At 41.0% G+C, this 19,029-nt stretch overlaps 2 gene segments (V, D, J or C); both read left to right on the top strand.

Annotated features, from left to right (window-relative positions):
- Positions 1 to 3,051: 3,051 nt before the first annotated feature.
- Positions 3,052 to 5,618, top strand: LOC113839009. The segment is given in 3 exon segments: positions 3,052 to 3,097; positions 3,180 to 3,484; positions 5,460 to 5,618. Coding segments are annotated over 3 exon segments (510 nt in total).
- Positions 5,619 to 11,431: 5,813 nt separating this feature from the next.
- On the top strand, positions 11,432 to 13,649 carry LOC103162449. The segment is given in 3 exon segments: positions 11,432 to 11,477; positions 11,585 to 11,894; positions 13,578 to 13,649. Coding segments are annotated over 3 exon segments (428 nt in total).
- Positions 13,650 to 19,029: the final 5,380 nt, after the last annotated feature.

The following is a 19,029-nucleotide window of genomic DNA, read 5'->3' as shown; positions in this document are numbered from 1 at the left end:
TTCATGGCCAATGTCTGCTGCAATTCTGGTTTCATTTCAAGAGTAAATCTCTTAGATTTGAACTCTTCCTACAATTGGTCCATTTTTACCTTGCTAAGTAAAGCTGTCTCTCATTGCTCATTCTTGGGAACACAGACCTACTTCAATACTATGTTCAAAACTGTTTCAGCTTCTAGGAGTTACCCAGGTCCTCAGATGCATCATTATTTACTCCTTTGTATCAGTTTTCTCAATCTTCTATGCAATTGTTGTGTGAGTCCTTTTCCTGCCCATGCTCTATTGTGAATTTTCAGCTCTCTTTAGTTAGAATCAGCAGCAGGTGCCCATTTCAGCCATGCTGGGAAGAAACATCCTGCACTCAAAAAGCATTTAAAATATGCAACATATATTGTACATGTGAGCTTGACTTCAACAACTCTTCTTTATAGCAATCCCTGAGTACATGAGGCAGTCAAAGCACTTACATAGAGAATGGAATCCTGAATACCATGAGACACTTATAACTTATTAATGCAGGGGAAACTGGTATGTGATTGAAGAGCATTTGCCTCATTCTCACACTTACATCCAGACAAATCCACTTACCCGTCAATATTTAAAAGATTTTAGGGTTATTATATAGGCCTACAAGTTACACAGATGCATGCATGTGAACAAACACGTAAGTCATACATATGTTGGCACTGGTTCCACTAAGTTAGTGGATTTTTCCCCTCCACAGCTGGCATTCACAAATATTACAGGAAGTACATCCAAGACTTTGAAAATCAATTGCCATGACTTTCCATGAATACGAGGATGCTGAGCACAGGGAAGTTAGATCTAGAGAGACCACCACCATCATTTTCACCCAGAAAGATCTAGGAAAATGGTGTGAACTGAACGATCCTTTTTAAGTAAATCTACAGCCCACCCATGATAGAAATGCTGAAGTAGCAAACAGATTGCACCACAATCCAAATTTCTCTCAATTCTGATCACTTCTCAAATGTGAAAATACTTTCTGTAGTTGAGAACAGAACTGCATGAACCACATTTGTTCATATTCCAGGTCCTGTGAGATTTCTGTTCCAACTACAGCTGGAGGATTTGGGAATTTGCTCTATAAAGCAATTCTGGATCTCACCATCACTTGTGCCGTCTCTGTTCACTCCCTTCATCACCAGTGGTCCCTGCGAAAGCTTCATCTGACAGCCATAGAGAAAGGACTGTGGTTCATGAAGACATATTTTGTGGCACAGCTCATTATCCGTCCATGAAATCTCTACTCAGCATCACCAGGCACCAAGAAGATAAATAAGAGTCATAGTAAGAGGTCTGTGAATGAGAACTCATACAATCCATTTCTGAGAACCAGCAGGGGGCGCTGTGGATCCATCAATCTCTAAGAAGTAAAGGGCGACAGAAACAGGTAATGATGTTGTACATTGAGGAGATTTCAACAGGCTCTGTGGATTTCATTGCCAGTCTCAGTACATTCAGGGACCATGGTGTAGATGACATCTGAGATCTCCATGCTGTGACACTGGAGATGTTCTTTGTTGAGTAAAATCCATAATGAGGAATCAATATCAGTAAAGGTTATGTGTGTTTGAGCTTCAGGACCCTGAGCAACAATTTGGGAGAAGTGTCCCAGGTGTTCCCAGCTGACATCAGAGGTGAGCACATTCCTGCTGATCACTGGTGTGGAATGGACAGCAGCCTCCACAGCTCTGGTCCAGTGTCTCATGGGGCCAAGATGGTGAATGCAGCTCGTCAGCATTCAAATATGGTTGACCATGGGGAGTTTCAGGTGACCACTGAGCCCTTGAATTGTGGTTCACTTTAATGAACATAGATGTGGGGACTGGATTCTCACTGGGGTAGAAGAGCTCTGTCCACATAGGTTCTGGAATGAAAGAGGGAGAAGGGGAAAAAGCTAGAAATTAATGTGTGCTATATCCAAGGAAAACTCTTGTTCACCTTCATAATCTTTGCACCTGACCTGCACATATTTTAATCCTACCATTAAATTAATTAAGGAGTTAAGCTAATAGTATCTATTTATATTCTCAAAGGTCCCAGAATTTTGTGAATTGAAAGAGGATGATGCCTCCATATTACTTAAGTAGGCATGCACTCTTGTCCATTGCAACCTATGCTAGCCATCAGCGTCCCATGGACTGGAGTATGAAAAGCAGCTCTAGACAGATGTTGTGAAATGTCAAGACAAAACCATCCAGCACCCTGAATTGTAGGGACAAGTGTTCCTCTATAATGAGAAGAGGTGAACTGACAGACCTCAAGATATCATATCAATCCTGACCAGTGATAGGTGAGGAGACATAAACCACACTGTTCCCACCTCCTTCTATCCTGCAACATTAGGTGCATTTGGTTGGTGGCCTGATAATAAAAGGAAATATGCAAGAGTAACCTGAATTCATGAAGTATGCATTTTTGTTTTAATATTGTAGTTATACTTCACACATTTAAAGACGCATGCACACACATTCCTACAAAGTGCTATTGGATTGTTCCATTTGGTGAGCAGATTCCAAAATCATCCACCTGCCATGAAAATGTTCAGTTTCTGAAAAGCTTAAAATCAGTCATTTACAGCTGCAGTCAGCCTCTCCAGATAAACAGCAGCCATTGCTCCCTGCAGCTGGGCTCTGTGAGCACTGAAGATGCAGGGAGGGTTACTGTTCATGGTACACAGTACAACTTCAGTGTAAGCCAAGAGAAATCAACCTGCAGGGAAGAGCAGCACCAGCAGGGGGCGCTATGGAGTCAACAATACACAGTAGAGAGCTGAGGTTGGTGTGGAGGGGGCTCTGTATCCTCTGTGGTTTCCTGTCTTGAGTCTACAAGCTGACCTGCATCTGCTGTTGTTGGCATGTGGTGTTCCCATGCACAAATACAGCTGGACTAGGTCCTTATCTAAGAAGCACCCTGCTCATGAATATGCAAATCATGTGAGTTCATGGTGGTAAATACAGGGGTGTCCACACCACCAACTCCATATGATCAGTGTCCTGTCCACTGTCACTGAGCACACAGGTCCTCACCATGGGATGGAGCTGGATCATTCTCTTCCTGGTGACAGCAGCTACGGGTAAGGGTCTACAAGTTCCAGAAGTGAGGAGAGGTCATGCACTCAGGTGGCATTGATATCTACTCTGACTTTCTCTCCACAGGTGTCCACTCCCAGGTCCAGCTGCAGCAGTCTGGGGCTGCGCTGGTGAAGCCTGGGTCCTCAGTGAAGCTGTCCTGCAAGGCTTCAGGCTACACCTTCACCAGCAACTATATGAGCTGGGTGAAGCAGAAGCCTGGACAGGGCCTGGAGTGGGTTGGAAATATTTTTCCTGCTTTTGATATTATTGGCTATGGACAGAAGTTTAAGGCCACACTGACTGCAGACACATCCTCCAGCACAGCCTACATGGAACTCAGCAGCCTGACATCTGAGGACTCTGCGGTCTATTACTGTGAGAGAGACACAGTGAAAACAAAACACATCCTGAGTGTGTCAGAAACCCTGGAGGAGCAGGAAGCTGCCCTGGGTCTGAGATGTCAGAGAAGATGAACCTGGAGCCTTGCTTAAAATAACCATTCTGAGTGTCCCTTTGTCTGTTACTTCACAGAGTCCTTGCAAATTCTCAAAATCACAACTGTGCATGAGGTGATGCTGACTTAGCATGCCCTACTGTACACCACACTGTGATATTCCCTTCACCAGTGACAACCTCTATTCTTTGGTTTCTTTATTAATCATACAATAAAAGTGAAAAGTGTGATTATGCATTAAGGTTAAAGTATCTCTGGACAATCTGAACCTGGGAACTTTTCTGGTACAGGTTTTAATAAATCAATATATGAATGAGACTTATAATAAACTCTTGCCGTGTAATCTAGTTCCACTCTCTTAAAATGTGAGGTGTGTATCAAAATGGACCACCACCTAATTATAATTCCTATAAGTTGTTCAAAAGTATTATTACATTACTTTCACAAAAATCATTAATCCAGTCAATGTAAGTACATATTCATTGTGGTTGGTTCTGAGATCAGGCAGTATTCTCTGGTCCCGTATTTAGTTGATCCCAGTGTCAGTCACCTGCCCCACAGTCTCAAGGCTTTATAGAACATGGATCTTTACTGATACAACATCATCTCTCAGAGGCCATTGGATACCTTTTGGCCACCTTTGTTCTACAGAGTGTGTGAATTTTGCCCTGGTAGAGTACTTGTAGACACTGTCTATCAGCTGTACTGTCTATTAACTCAGTTCATCATTAGTGGTCATTGCTACAGCTAGATCCAACAACACCATAGAACAGCCTAGGTTTCAGGAATCTGGAAAACAAATGAGGAACAGCTCACTATTCATCTTTGTAATACCTACTCAACAGAACCATAGACAATGAAGACAGAAGGAAAAGCCATAGTGTGTGAGTTCATAGAGAAAATTATAATACTAGATTCTCCAAATCAGCAGGCAGCACTGTAGATCCACCAGTCCCTAAGAAATAAATGGTAGCAGAAGCTGATAAGAACGTTGTGCACTGGCGGAATTCCTACATCCTCTGCACATTTCATTGCCAACACCATTACATTCAGAGACTGTGGTGTAGATAGAAGATATGAAATACACTGGTTCCTGCTGCCTCTCCCCTGCAACATTGGGTGCATCTGATTCATGATATTGAAGTTAGAGGAAAACAGACAGGTGTCAGCTGACTCTCTGTATCCTCTTTTCTTGTTTTAATATGTGTAGCTGCAGCTCAGACATTTATAACGACATGCAAACCAAATTGTATATGGTTATATTGGCTTTACTCATTCCTGGGAGCACCTTCCAAATCCATCCTTCACGTATGAAAGCATTCCAGTCTTTGAAAGCTTTATTAACACATATGCTGTCCACAAAAATGAGGACAATGGACCAGGAATGGGACAGAGTTCAAGAAAGAGACAGAGACAGAGACAGACAGAGAGAGAGAGAGATACAGAGAGACAGAGACACACAGAGAGATACAGAGACGGGGAAGAGAGAGAATGGGAGAGAGAGAGACAGACAGAGACAGAGACAGATACACAGAGAGACAGAGACACACAGAGAGATACAGAGACAGGGGGAAGAGAGGGAATGGGAGAGAGAGAGAGAGAGAGAGAGAGAGAGAGAGAGAGAGAGAGAGAGAGTTGTCTAAGGACATGTTCTTCTATTGATGAGGAACATTTGGAAAGTACTGTCCTTTCCTCCCCCAACTGGAGTTCAAAAATAGAGTGACTTACAGTGTAAATTTGCTTGGTTTCTTCTTCCTTCTCGTTGTAATATATTTTTTAGAGTTGTTAACTAATCTGTGAGTCCCAAGGTGCTACCTCCTTGTTCCCTTGACTCCTGTATCTGAATATGTCTTACATGGATACAGGGGCTACAGCTGATCTGAAGACTTACTGTGTTTCTCTGACCTCAGGAGCTCTGCCCCAGGTATAGCCTGAGGAAGGCAGCAAAGTCTCTGCTCTATACTGTTGTCATTTTATTATATTGGGCACTGCTAGAGCTGGATCCCCCTGACACATTTGAGGAGCATGGCTTTGAGAGGGACATTGACAGTAACATTGACACAACATGAAATCCATCTCTGAGACGTACAGTCAGCATCTCCCAGTAAACAAAGCCATTTATCCCTACAGCTGAGCTCTGTGAGCACTGAAGTCAGGGATGTGTTCCTGATCAAGACAGACAGTGCAGCTTCAGTGTAAGCAATGAAAAACCAACCTGCAAGCGAGATCAGAGAGAGCAGGGGGCACAGTGAAGGCAAGAATCCACGGTATAGTGATGAGGTTGGTGTGGAGGGGACTCTGTGTCCTCTGTGGTTTCCTTTCTTATAGTCTTTTAACTGACTTGCACCTGTTGGTATTGACGTGCGATGTTATCACACTCCAACAGAGTGATGATTTATGTTTCTCTTACTCCATAGTCCACTTTTGATTACTTACAGTATCCCTGCTATGATTTATTGTGCCATATGGATTCTATATCTTCTACAGATATATGATAACTTATGTTTCAGGATCCTTATTTCAATATGGACTTATAAAAATTCATATTCATTTATTTTTATTATTTTTTAATTTATCAAACTGCTGTTTCACCTCTTTACACACCTCAAAAACTTTGCCCCTTTTCCCCTGACTCTCCATCCACTCCTCCATTTCTCTTCAGTGGAGGGGATGCCTCCCATGGATACAAACAAAACATGGCGTGACAGTTGGTGATACAACTTAGTATGAGGAGAACGGTCACAAATGTCAGCAGGAGATTCGCAGACAGCCCCTGCTCCCACTTTCAGGAGTCCCAGAAGAAGAACATATGGCAAACATATGCAGAGACCCTAGGTCAGTCCCATTCACACGCTATGGTGGTCAGTAAAGTCTGTTGTGTGGGAAGTGTCTAATGTCTTTATTCAGCAAGTAGTGCTATAAACTTTCCTCTATCACTCCTTTCATAGTGCCCCAATGTTTGGATTTGTTGTGCCTTCATTGTCATTGAATGCTTGGAGGTTTCTCATTTTTTTCTTTGTTTATAACTTGACCCAGTTATCACTCAGGAGGAAGTTGTTTAGTTTCCATGAGTTTGTAGCCTTCTGTTTCTTCTGCACTTGTTGATATCCAAAGTGAATTCTCGGTGGTCTTATAGATCACAGGGAGTTATTTTAATTTTCGTGTTGCTGTTGAGACTTGCTTTGTGATGGGTCTGTGGAACAGATGCAAAGACTGATCAGCAAAGGAGGTCACTGCTTCCATCTAGAGTTTCTTCCTTTTGCTTACCCACATATAATAACCATGCTAAATAACTGAAACCTGTTAAAAATGATTTGGTCATCAAAAGACTCAAAGCAAAAGTGATTTCAGGTAATCAGCTCACTGTATTTGTTGATTCAAATGAAGCCACTTTCCTGAAAATGCCACAGAAACAATCATGTCATAGTCCATAAGAACTCTTAGCCATAACAATGTTTCTCTAATAGCTGAATTAATTAATCATTTTAATGATTACTTCCGAACTCTCCTTTCTAATACAGGGGTGACTTACAGAAGGGTCCTCTTGAGACAGATCCCACAGCCACCAAGAAAGTCCTACATCCTCAGGGCTATTGTAGAGATGGGAAGACATAAAACCATGGCACTAAAAACCAGGTAACAGACTCCTCTCCTTCCTGTGGTAACCACAGACAAGGAACCTATATTCACTTTGAAGAAAAATAATGGTACAAATGTCAAAGATGTTAACTAAAACACCCCAAACACAAACAAGTGGCATATAAGTAAAAGCAGTTTGTGTTGGTTTAGGGTTTCTCAAAGAATAGCCTTTTATTCTTATGTTTATGTAATATGTATATTTATTATATGTACATATGTATGTATTCTATTATGAGGATAAAACTTGGGTCCTTGTGCATGTTAAAATTTTCCCCGTGGTGTCCTGAGCCCACTTTCATTACATTAATTTAATGTATACTTCATTATTCATTGATCTTTACATTGAGATTAGTGTTGAAATTAACATGAAAGGGAATCTTTACTTTGCATGTATAAAATGAAATAGATGATAGTTAGTATGTACCAAGGAAACATAATGCATTATGATACAAAATTTTCCAACCATTGCATTTATTGCCAAACTCTAAGCTCCAGATAGGGAACTTGTTATATAGCAGGAAGTTCTGAAATTAGGGCCTCTCTCTTCTCATGAAAACCATCCCAGCACTGATCCTGAAGCTCCGACAAAGGAGCTCATCCCTGGATTCCCAGGTCTTCACATTTAGTGATCAGCACTGAACAACACCCACACCATCGATTTGAGGCTGAATTCTGTTTTCATTATTGGTTTGTTAAAAGGTAATTTATGGAGAAGAATAGGCACTGAGTATTTTTGTGGACATGTATGGTATAAATACTGACTTGTTTGACAGTTGACAGGATCTCTGTGTCTGCAAGTGCTGAGTGTGAGGTGCAGCTTGTGGAGTCAGGCGGTGGCCTGGTGCTGGCTGGGGGATCTCTGAGACTCTCCTGTGTAGCCTCCTGATTCACCTTCAGTAGCTACTGAATGGGTTGGGTCTGCCAATCTCCAGGCAAGGGGCTTGAGTGAATTGCAAAAATTAATGGACATGGCAGTACCACAAAGCATGCAGTATCTTTGCAGGATCAAGTCAGCATCTCCAGAGACAATGCAAAGAGCATTCTGTAGCTGCAAATGAACAGTGTGAAGTCTGAGGACACCGCCACTTATTACTGTGTTAGATACACATTGAGGGGATCTCAGTGTGAACCCAGACATAAACCTCACTGTGAGGCCGCTCAAGGCCACCAGGGAGTGCCTAGCACATACAGAACAAAGTTCAATGCAGTAGACTATGCAGACATGATCTTCTGTGGTGTCTAGATTACATTTCTTTTTCTAACAAGTTTACCTGGATTATCTGACATCTTTGAAACATTGTATTTTTCTTGTACAATATTTAAATATATAAGGCAAACTCCCCCATGAACAAAATGAAACCTGGCATCTATGAGAACCAAAAGGACCCTGACACAGTCACTGAAGTCACATGATGAGGAAATTTGTGGACACTCCTGGGACTTTTCATATTCTAGGAAGAGCCTTGGTTAGATTTCTTGATTATAATGCTCATGGATTTGTGTTTATGGGAAAACCAGGATGAAAGAAGAGCCAAGATTTTTAGACCACAAATTGTAGCAGGTCTGGAACCTCCTCTCTCCTCCACTCCCTGGAGACTGTGCACAACAGGTTCAGATCTGCCCAGCTCTGTTTTTACTAAACCAAAGTTTCCCAATGCCATTGTCTATCTTGAGTATATATCATGTGCAGAATTCTATGAGCTGACATCATTCTGGTCTGCTTGACTCTTGTTGCTAAACACTGAGACCACCACTGTTCTCCCATGACATCCCAGAACTCAGCTGGGTCATCTATAGTTCTGGACCTGGAGCCCATTCAAATTTGAATTAGTAAATTAACAGATATAAGAGCCACAGGTTCAATTGACCTGTCAGCATGTCAGTCAACAATCAAACAGTGAAGGCTGCACACAAAGCAATCGAGTGTCTTTAATTATAATTAAATATATTGACTGAGAAATCAAACAGATATTCATCTTGTATGTTTACTTCTATAGCATCTAGAAAAGGAAAACCTGACATAAGTACACCTGGTAAAATTAGGGCCTACAACTGCCTGGGATAGGGCATGAGCGAGACTGAGAAACAAAAGACAAGTGGATGTGTGACGGAAGTGAGCCCATCCTTCTGGGAGGCTGTGCAGGTCACTTGGAGGACTTGTTTCTTGTCTGGGGGACCAGACTCCAGCATCACAAGGCTCAAACAGAATCAATCCGTGGAGTCAGGGTACTATGACATTTCTTATCTGAGAAATTAAGGAAAAATTCATAGACACTGTTTTCATAGTTTCCTTCTTCATTCTTTTTCTGTATTCTTTCTTCTGACTTCTATATTCTCTTTTGTCATCTCTATTCAGAATGTCCCTTCTTGCTCTGTTGATGTTTTCCTCCTCCTGATCCTTATTTTTCCCTTAAACCTTCAGGCCCCAGCCAAATCTTTCAAGCAATATAAAAATTACATTGTGGTTACATTCATTTTTTCAAGGAATGATTGCAGTGAATATAAGTAAAAAAGAAGAGCATATTTCCCATATCCCTTACATGATTAAACATTTTACACATTTCAGGTGAAAAAGAAGTTGTAGATGGAACCCATGAACACCCATACCCAAGCAAGTTCTTGGAGATTAACAGTGAAAGCAAGAAAGGTATTCTTTTCAAGCAGTTCTTTTACTGGCAGGCTGCATTTTGTGGCTACAAAGAAAGGACCAATCATTATATTCTTAATCTTGGAAGGCAATCTTCTAAGAAATCTCAAAGCAATCATAAACCTAAACTTTTATATATGGAAAACAACAGCTCTAGTTTAAATCTCTAAATTTCATACCCACTTGTTAACAGGTTTTTTATATCAGGAGATTGGGGACAGAAATTGGTACAAGATATTAGCCATCATCTTTAATCATCAACCAATCCTTAGCATAAAAGCATGTTAGTTAATAATAATGGGGCTGCTTTGTATCTGTGATCCTACCCAAAAGAATATGTAACACAACTATGTGTCCTTGTGAACTTCAGATTATTTTATGGGACTTTTCATCTCAAAGCTATTATCAAATCATCTAATCCAACCAGAAGTTCTTTCCAGGATTGGTTGCAGCTATGATACACACCAAAACCTGTGAATGTGTCTTTCAACATTTACCTGAACGTCAGTCTAAGCAACTGTAGAGGTAAAACTCAGAGACCCTACTGTGCGACACTTCCAGTATTTATTTTTAAGCATCAAAACTCTATTTAAACTAACTCTATTATTATCAGTAGGACAGCACACCTTAAAATAAATCATCTTTATACTAATCCACAGGTAAAAATGCCCAATAGAACAGGGTGCTTCCACAAGATACACACACTACAACACAGTTACTGGGGATCTCCACACACCCATTCACACCACATAAGAGTCCAGAGAAAGATGGCAGCGGCAAACAAGTAAAGGAACAATGGAAATAAAAGACATTCTGGAGTCTGTGGTCTCAGTTTTTGCCCAGCAGGGATTCACCCAACAGGGATTCACTTCCTGGTGGGCTGACACCTGACCCTCAATTGTCCCCTGCTGCTCCTCTGACAGGGCCACCTGCAGACACACAGAAGTCAAAGCTCAGCTCTCCTTGAAGTTCAGCTTCCCAGTCACTCCCCATTCCTAGGCACCAATAGGTAAACGTGCAGCAAAGGAAAACTGAATTAGATGATAAAACAAGAAATACACCCTGTCTGGAAAAGCTCATGCATGTGATTATCTGAACACTGGAATTCAGGCATGTCACATGACCCCCATACAGAAAGGGAGTTCCCAACCTCAGGAAGCTGCAGCTCACAAAGCTATAGCTCTGCAGGGAGTTTATGTTCATCAAGGATGAGGTCCACACAGCAGTGCCAACTCCTAGAGAAATGAGAATGACAAAGCAACCTCACTGAGGTTTGTAATCACAGACATGGAGAATTGAGTTGAGATTAACATCAAAATGAGTCTTTTGTTTGTTAAAGGGATAAAATGAGATGATTGAAAATGATGTAATTTAATATCATCTTCCCCAGCATTAACATCATGATATGATTCCTCCAGCACATTCACAAATAATCCAGGACCTGACACCTCCAGGCGCCACGACAGAGCTTGCTATAAAGCAGGAAGACATGCAAATGGGCCCTCTCTCTGCTCATGAAAAGCAGCCCAGCCCTGAACTTGCAGCTTAGGCAGAGGAGCTCAGCTGTGGATGCAAAGTCCTAACTCAGGAATCAGCATGGAGTTGGGGCTGAGCTGGATTTTCCTTGTTGCTCTTTTAAAAGGTAATTTATGGAGAGCAGCAGATGCTGACTGTGTGAGTGGACATTAATCTGAGGGACAATGGACATGTGTGATGATTTCTTGACCAGGATTTTTTGTGTGTTTTCAGGTGTTCAGTGTGAAGTGAAGCTGGTGGAGTCTGGGGGTGGCCTGGTGAAGCCTGGGGGTCCCTGAAACTCTCCTGTGCAGCCTCTGGATTCACCTTCAGTGATCACTACATGAACTGGGTCCGCCAGGCTCCAGGGAAGGGGCTGGAGTGGGTTGGAGATATTAATTATGATGGCAGTACCACAAGGTATGCACCATCCGTGAAGGGCCGGTTCACCATCTCCAGAGACAATTCCAAGAACACTCTGTACCTGCAAATGAACAGTGTGAAGTCTGAGGACACCGCCACTTATTACTGTGCTAGAGACACAGTGAGTGATCTCAGTGTGAACCCAGACATAAACCTCACTGTGAGGCCGCTCACGGCCACCAGGGGGCGCACAGCACACACGGAACACACATCCATTCCTGGAGACTACAAAAGCAAAACTGTGCACTCTTATCAACAGCTTAGATTCCTTTCATCTTTCAGTTCCCATAAAGTCTCTGTAAATATTGTGATGTGGGTTACCGGTGTCCTCAATATATCTCCTGTGTTTCTGCTGTTATTTAAGAAAGGTGACTGAGTCTCAGATGAAAAAAGTGTCAGGTATGAGTGTAAAAACATCTCCACCTACATCACTGAAATCATAGGAGGAAGTTCATGGGTGTTCATTCCTCTTTTTTAAAAATCATATTTAAGCAAATACTTGGTCAGATTTCTTTTTTAGAGTATCTCTTATATTGAAGGGACAATCAAGAGGAAGCTGGGGCCTAAATATCGGTGCATAATCCCTACCAAGGCCCAAACCTCTCCTCTTCCTGACAATGGCGCACATCAGGTTCATACGTGATCCAGCTGTGCTTCCTGATAATTCAGTTTATTACTCAATGAATGTTATTTCTGCTCAACATGGGATTTTTATAACCTGGTCCTTCAGTAAAGTCAGTTTAGAGTCTGTATGGAGACGGCATTTCAAGCATGGTTTATTGTCTTCTAAAGGACCTGAATATGGGATTACAAAACAGGAAGGTATCGAACATCTGCATCTGATCAATGCTAATGTTCTTGAGAAGTGAGATCTACTCACCTAGAAAATCTCTCACACACATTTGCCATTTTATCTAAATGTAACAGGGTCCCCTAAATGTATGAGGGTGACACCTCAGCATTGACAGAGCCAGCTCATTTCTCTAAGAGCCAGAAATTCCTGCTGTGTTCTCTGAGGAGTTCCCCTCACGGTGCACGAAACTCTCTCTTAGTAACTTTTCTATAACTGCAAGAAAAAAAAAACAAAACATGACCACCTATGACCAAGGATTTTTATAAAGAAAGAAAGAACTTACTTGAGGTTATGGTTCTCAACATTAGAGTCCACAATTTACAAACCAAAGGCTTAGTGGCTGGAGCTGCAGTTGATGGCTCATAGCTTGATCCACAAGCAGGCAGCAGAGTTGAACACTGAAAATGCCATGAGATTATAGAACGTCTAATTCTTCCCCCATTGACTCACATTCTTCAACCATACCACACCTACTAGTACTTCCCAAAGAGTGCCTTATGAGAGGACCAAGTATTCAACAAATAAGCCATTGGCAGACTTCCTAATTAAAACAACCACAGCCGCAGTCACTGAAAGGAATGCAGGATTGGCAATTAGTAACATACAAGGAACACAGAGGTTGGAGAAGATGACAGCAGTTTTGTCAGGAAGAGAAGGAAATGACAGATTCCTCTGGCTGAGTCTGGAAGGTTGGGCAGACCTCGTCCTCTCCATGGGAAGTGGTTTTACACCAGATGTGATGTTCCATATTGTGTACTAAGAATTCCACAAGAATCTACTTAATAAAAACTGAAGGTGCTATTTTATGATGAGGTCATATCTCAGGGACAGGAAAGGCTCTGCAGTTCACAGCAGAGAACAATTCACTGACCCAATGTTCTGTTTCACACACTTGCTGTGTTTAAGAAGAGCAATATTAAATCCACAACATGACGACCTCTAGAGAGGGAGAGCCTTTGGCATGCTCATTCCTAAATGGATGTCTTTGTCACAAGCCTCCCCTCAGTGCTCAGGAACCTATGAAGAAGAGTGGGTGGAATGATTGCAGGAACCACAAGTTATGGGCAGCATCAAGGAAACCATCTTTAGGACACAATATAACAGATGCACATGTGAACTCACAGAGATTGTGAACAAGATTTAGAGAAGCTCAAGCTTGTGGTGATTTCTTGATTGTACAAATAAAGCTGAAGATCAAATGAAGGAGCTTGTCACTAACTAACCATGGAGGTCTGGAGGTCTGTATGGAGAGACAGGAAGTGAGATGGCTGGACAGAGTGAGGATATAAGCAGGAAGACATGAAACTTTCATTTCTGGTGGGAAGCTAATGAGGTAAAGGTGGCTTTGGTTTGCTCATTCTCTCTGATCTCTCAGAATTTTCCTGTATATCTGACTCCAGGTTTTTACTTTGGAGACAAATTAAGGACTCTGTTCATACAAGACAGACAAAACCCAAGCAGATCAGGGGTAGTGGGTACTAAGTCCCATCCTTAGCAAAGAAGCCATTCACTATTGACAACTGCTGGGAGGAAGTCATTTTCCACAGCAGAGAGACACAGGTTACATCAACCACACTTCACAGGAGTATTAGGAGAAGAAAACAAGGACTTCACTGAATTTTTCTGTATATGTGACTTTTTCTTTCTGTTTTATAAGTGAAAGGAAACACATATAACTGGGTACACAGGGAGGTGGTGAAAAAATCTGTGAGAAATTAGGTGTGAAGGTAAAAATTTAGATTAATTTGAATTTAAAAACAAGAAAAGCATGTGTGTAAACACAAATACATTGAACTCAGTAATTATATTCTTGTGTCCTATTCTTGTACATTTATGAGAAGAGTAGACATCAACAATGAGTTTGCACACTATCTCCAGTTTCTAAATTTGGTTTTCAAAAGTCATAGTCTGTCAAATCACAATTTTCTATATCAATAACATTGCCTTATATTTAATATATGAGTTTGGTGTGGAAACAGAAGACTGAGCAATTAACTTAATATCTCCTATCATTCTTTCTATTTCAAATATTGAATATATATATCTATACAATTGTGGAATGTGAATTCCTGTGTTTTCTGACTTTGTTCCCTTCCTCTGTCACCTCCCCTTCTCACCTCAGCCTCTGGGAATCAGAACAATGCTGTTCATGCCAGGATTTCCACCTTTTCGTTCTCCATGTGTCTCAGGTCAGGCAGTGTTTGTCTTCATGACCCTGGACTATCTCACTTGCTGTCACTCACTCAGGTCCATTCAGTTTCACACACAGGACAGAGTTTTCCTCATCTCAAGGTCACATCACAGTATTCTCACTGATTCTCTCTGCCATCCTTTCTTTGTCAATGACTTATTCCTCAAATACTGTGAATAATTTCTTATGAATCATTTTATTGTATCTTCAATCATTTTTTGAATCGATGACATATTTTGATGATAGTGATCAGCCAATCATCCCATTAACTCCTAAATTCCCACACCCCACAAACCACTCTCAGCTTCATAGTGAAGTCCTTTTCTTATCTTGACTCCTGGGAATGATCCTGCAATAGATGCAGATGTTGGTGTAGACCTCTCATCAACACACGTTCCTGTCTCTCGTGTGTAGCCTATTGGTTGACTGGGAGAACTTATGGTGAAGCTGTGTTTTGTTTGGTGAAGAGTGCACACCAGTCTCACCACACTCGTCTACAGACAAACCAATGAAATGCCCTGATCTGAGCATCAGCCCTAGTTATCTCTTGTTTCTGACAAGTTATACTAAGTTATGTGATGGGCATTCTCATGTGCATATAATTTGTGAATTAGTAATAATTAAATCTGGAAATTCTTTACACATCTATGAACACAGATTAGTATTGTTTAGATAAATGCCTATCAAGTATTTTTAATTTTTAATTGATTTTTATATTCTTGTGACTGAGTTACATGCATATGTGTATATGGACTCATGTCATATTTATGCTGTGTGAATTAATTTCAAACTTCCAATGTGAAGTATTTATCCCTGGAATCATATATATCTCCAATATGGAAAAATCTGAGCAGGTTGTATTTTGTATTTCCGTGTGTGTGTGTGTGTGTGTGTGTGTGTGTGTGTGTGTGTGTGTACAGCTAATAGGGAACAGAAGGCTAGGAATTTGGGAGTGAGATTTTGGGAAGCATAGGGTATGCTTGTACATCTTTATTTTTCCTTTTTGATTCATTTAATGTGTCTAATTTATAGGGGATAGCTATGGTGTATACCACCATCTTTCTCAATTTGTTTAATCATTATAATACCTTCTGTACTCTTGACTGTGTGTGTGTGTGTGTGTGTGTGTGTGTGTGTGTGTATTCATGCCTTCTGGAATGGTAAATGGGTTTCAATTTTCTAATTTGGATGACTTTTATATTCTCTTTGTGATTGATGTTCTAGCTAGAATCAAGTACTGTCTTGATTAAGATGGTTCAAGTTAGGACAATTTTCTTCTTCTTATATAAGGACTGACCATTCAATTCCATGACATTTCTTCATCACTGTAGAGAGCAAACAAATAGAAAAAAGAAAGGGATTTAAAGAAGAAAACTAAAAAGAAACACATATGGAGAATTCCAGAAAAGAAAATATTAAAAGCCAAGTTTTTCAGAGCCTCTCAGTTTTTCAAGTGCCCATTTAGCTCCTCTTGCCTCTATCTACGAAACATAAGCATGGAAGAAGTATTGGGTGGGAGGTTGGGCTGGGAGGTGAGGTCCTGACAAGATGTGTTTCCTGGGATCCCTGTAGTCCCCATGCTCTCTATTCCAGACTCACAGTGTAGGAAGTCAGAAACAATGATGACCATATTGTAAAAGGAAATGGAGTGGTATCCACCCTTCTCATTTATAAAGACAAGGCTGACTCCCCACATGCAAATGCATCTTATAGATCTAAGTCAAACCACCTCCTGGGCTGTGGGAGCTCACATCTCTTTCACAGGAGGCTGACCTCTGAGAATAGAGGGTGTAGCCCAGAAGATGAGATTGTTGGTTCTTCTGTACCTGGTGACAGCCCTTCCTGGTGAGTGTGACCATTTCATACATGTGTCCATGAGGGGATGTGACAACATGTGATTGAAAAAATTGACTCTTCCTGTCCGCAGGTGTCCTGTCCCAGATCCAGCTTCAGGAGTCAGGACCTGGCCTGGTGAAGCCCTCACAGTCGCTGTCCCTCACTTGCTCTGTCACTGGTTACTCCATCACCAGTGGTTATTACTGGATCTGGATTAGGCAGTCCAGAGGGAAGAAGCTAGAGTGGATGGTACCATACACAGTGGAGATGCTGTCTACAACCAATCCATGAGGAGCCCCATCTCCATCACCAGAGAAACATCCAAGAACCAGTTCTTCCTGCAGCTGAACTCTGTGACCACTGAGGACACAGCCACATATTACTGTGCAGGAGACACAGTGAGGGGACTTCAGCATGAGCCCAGACAAAAACCTCCCTGCAGAGGAGCTCTGGGCCAGCAGGGGGAGCTCAGACCTAACCAAGCTCATGATTTCATCCTCAAAGCAGGGAATATTTTGTGTTCAGATAACCCTACCTGGGTCTGTGTTCTGTGATCTCCTCCTAAAAATGTCATAGGAATGACATGCAACCCAAGTGTTGATCTTGTAACACAGAGCCTCACCCACATAGTAACACTCAGCAGAGTAAGTGGTCTCATGGTACAGTTCCCCTAATTCAGTCAACAGCAGTGACATTTGTTTCTGTGATATCTTTATATAATTCTATCTCACATTAGGGAAATTCGAGACAAAAGGAAGAGGAGGCATGAAGCCTGAACAACATTTCTGAAATTCTCATAGAATCACAGACAAAGAGGCACAGGATATATATATATATATATATATATATATATATTATTTATTACAACGCTAACCACAGTGATTATTACTGGATTGTGATTAGGGAGCCCTTCCTTACAGCCTTCAGTTGACTCCTGCCTCTCCATTGCCATGAAAAAACTATATCTCACATATTCATACCCAAAGGTCAGGAATACATAAGCAAGACTCAAATATGAGATTTGCAAGAATGAAGAAATGGATATACATCCAATCAGACAAGTCAAGACCCACAGGATTAGAATAGACTGGTATCATAGTATTGACTTTTGGAGAAACAGCTTCTAATTGGAGTCAATATTAACAGAGATATCTCCAAGAGCCAATAGTTAAAATCTGAACAACCTGCCATATATTACTTTGCAAAGACATGGGAAGGAAACTTCAGTATGAGCACAGACACAATTATCCCTGTTTTCAAGACAAACAGAGACAATGAAGAACTGTTGAGGCTGCTTAGAACTAGCAGACATGTCTTAGAGTATGGGAGGATGGGGACTGTCCCATGTGCTTTCTCAAAAACAGACTTATGGCTGCTTAGATGTTCGAATAAGCTGCTTCCCCTTCCTGCTTAAACAATCCTTTAGAGGACCCCTGCAATGTCATATCCCATGACATCCACTATTTTTTTTTAGTCTCTATTAAGAGTATCAATTTTTACCTATGGAGAATCTAAAGCATCCATTTGGCATGCTACATTTGATAAAATAAACATAAGAATAAACCTTTCCCTATTTTTCAATGAATCTGTAATTCTAAGAGTTGGTGATATATATTAGCTCAATTGGAAATCTCAGGAAATTCTAAGTCATCTGAAAACCATTCTCTTTAAATTCTCATAGGTTGAGGAGTAGCTACAACCTCCATGAATTAATGATATTTTCCACAGTTGGTGGATAAACAAGTTGTCTATAGCCATAGTTTGGGCACTGTGCATGATTCCATAGACAAACTTATGACAGTAGATTCTCCAAACCAGTAGGCAGCACTGTAGATGCACCAGTCCCTAAGAAGTAAATGGTAGCTGAAGCTGATAAGAAAGTTGTGTACTGAACAGGTTCCTATGTTTTGTGTGGATTTCATTGCCAACATCATTACATTAAGATACTGTGGATTAGACAGAAGGGAAGCCATGTAAGCTCCTAGCTCTTGATGCTTCTTTCTGGCAACATTAAGTGCTTTTGATTCTTGATATTGAAGAAGATCAAAACACACATTAGCTGACTCCTGTGTGTTTTCTGGGACATTTCATCTCAAAGCAGTTATCAAATCATCTAATTCAACCTGCAGTTATGTTCAGGCTTGGTTGAAGCTATGATGCACACCAAAACCTGTGAATGCATATTTCAACATTAAGATTGAAAGAATTTGAGATAGCCTGACTTCCAGGGACTTAATTGTTTTCCTTATTCATTAACCTGAACTATGTCTATGTAGCCATGGAGGTGAAACTCATAAGCCCTAGCAGTGTGGCACTTCCTTGTTTTATTTTTCATTATCAAAGGAATATTTAAACTAAGTTTATTATTAGCAATTT

Source organism: Cricetulus griseus, chromosome 5 (genome assembly GCF_003668045.3).
Source record: "Cricetulus griseus strain 17A/GY chromosome 5, alternate assembly CriGri-PICRH-1.0, whole genome shotgun sequence".
Taxonomy (NCBI): domain Eukaryota; kingdom Metazoa; phylum Chordata; class Mammalia; order Rodentia; family Cricetidae; genus Cricetulus; species Cricetulus griseus.
This window is presented reverse-complemented; position numbering and strand designations above follow the sequence as displayed.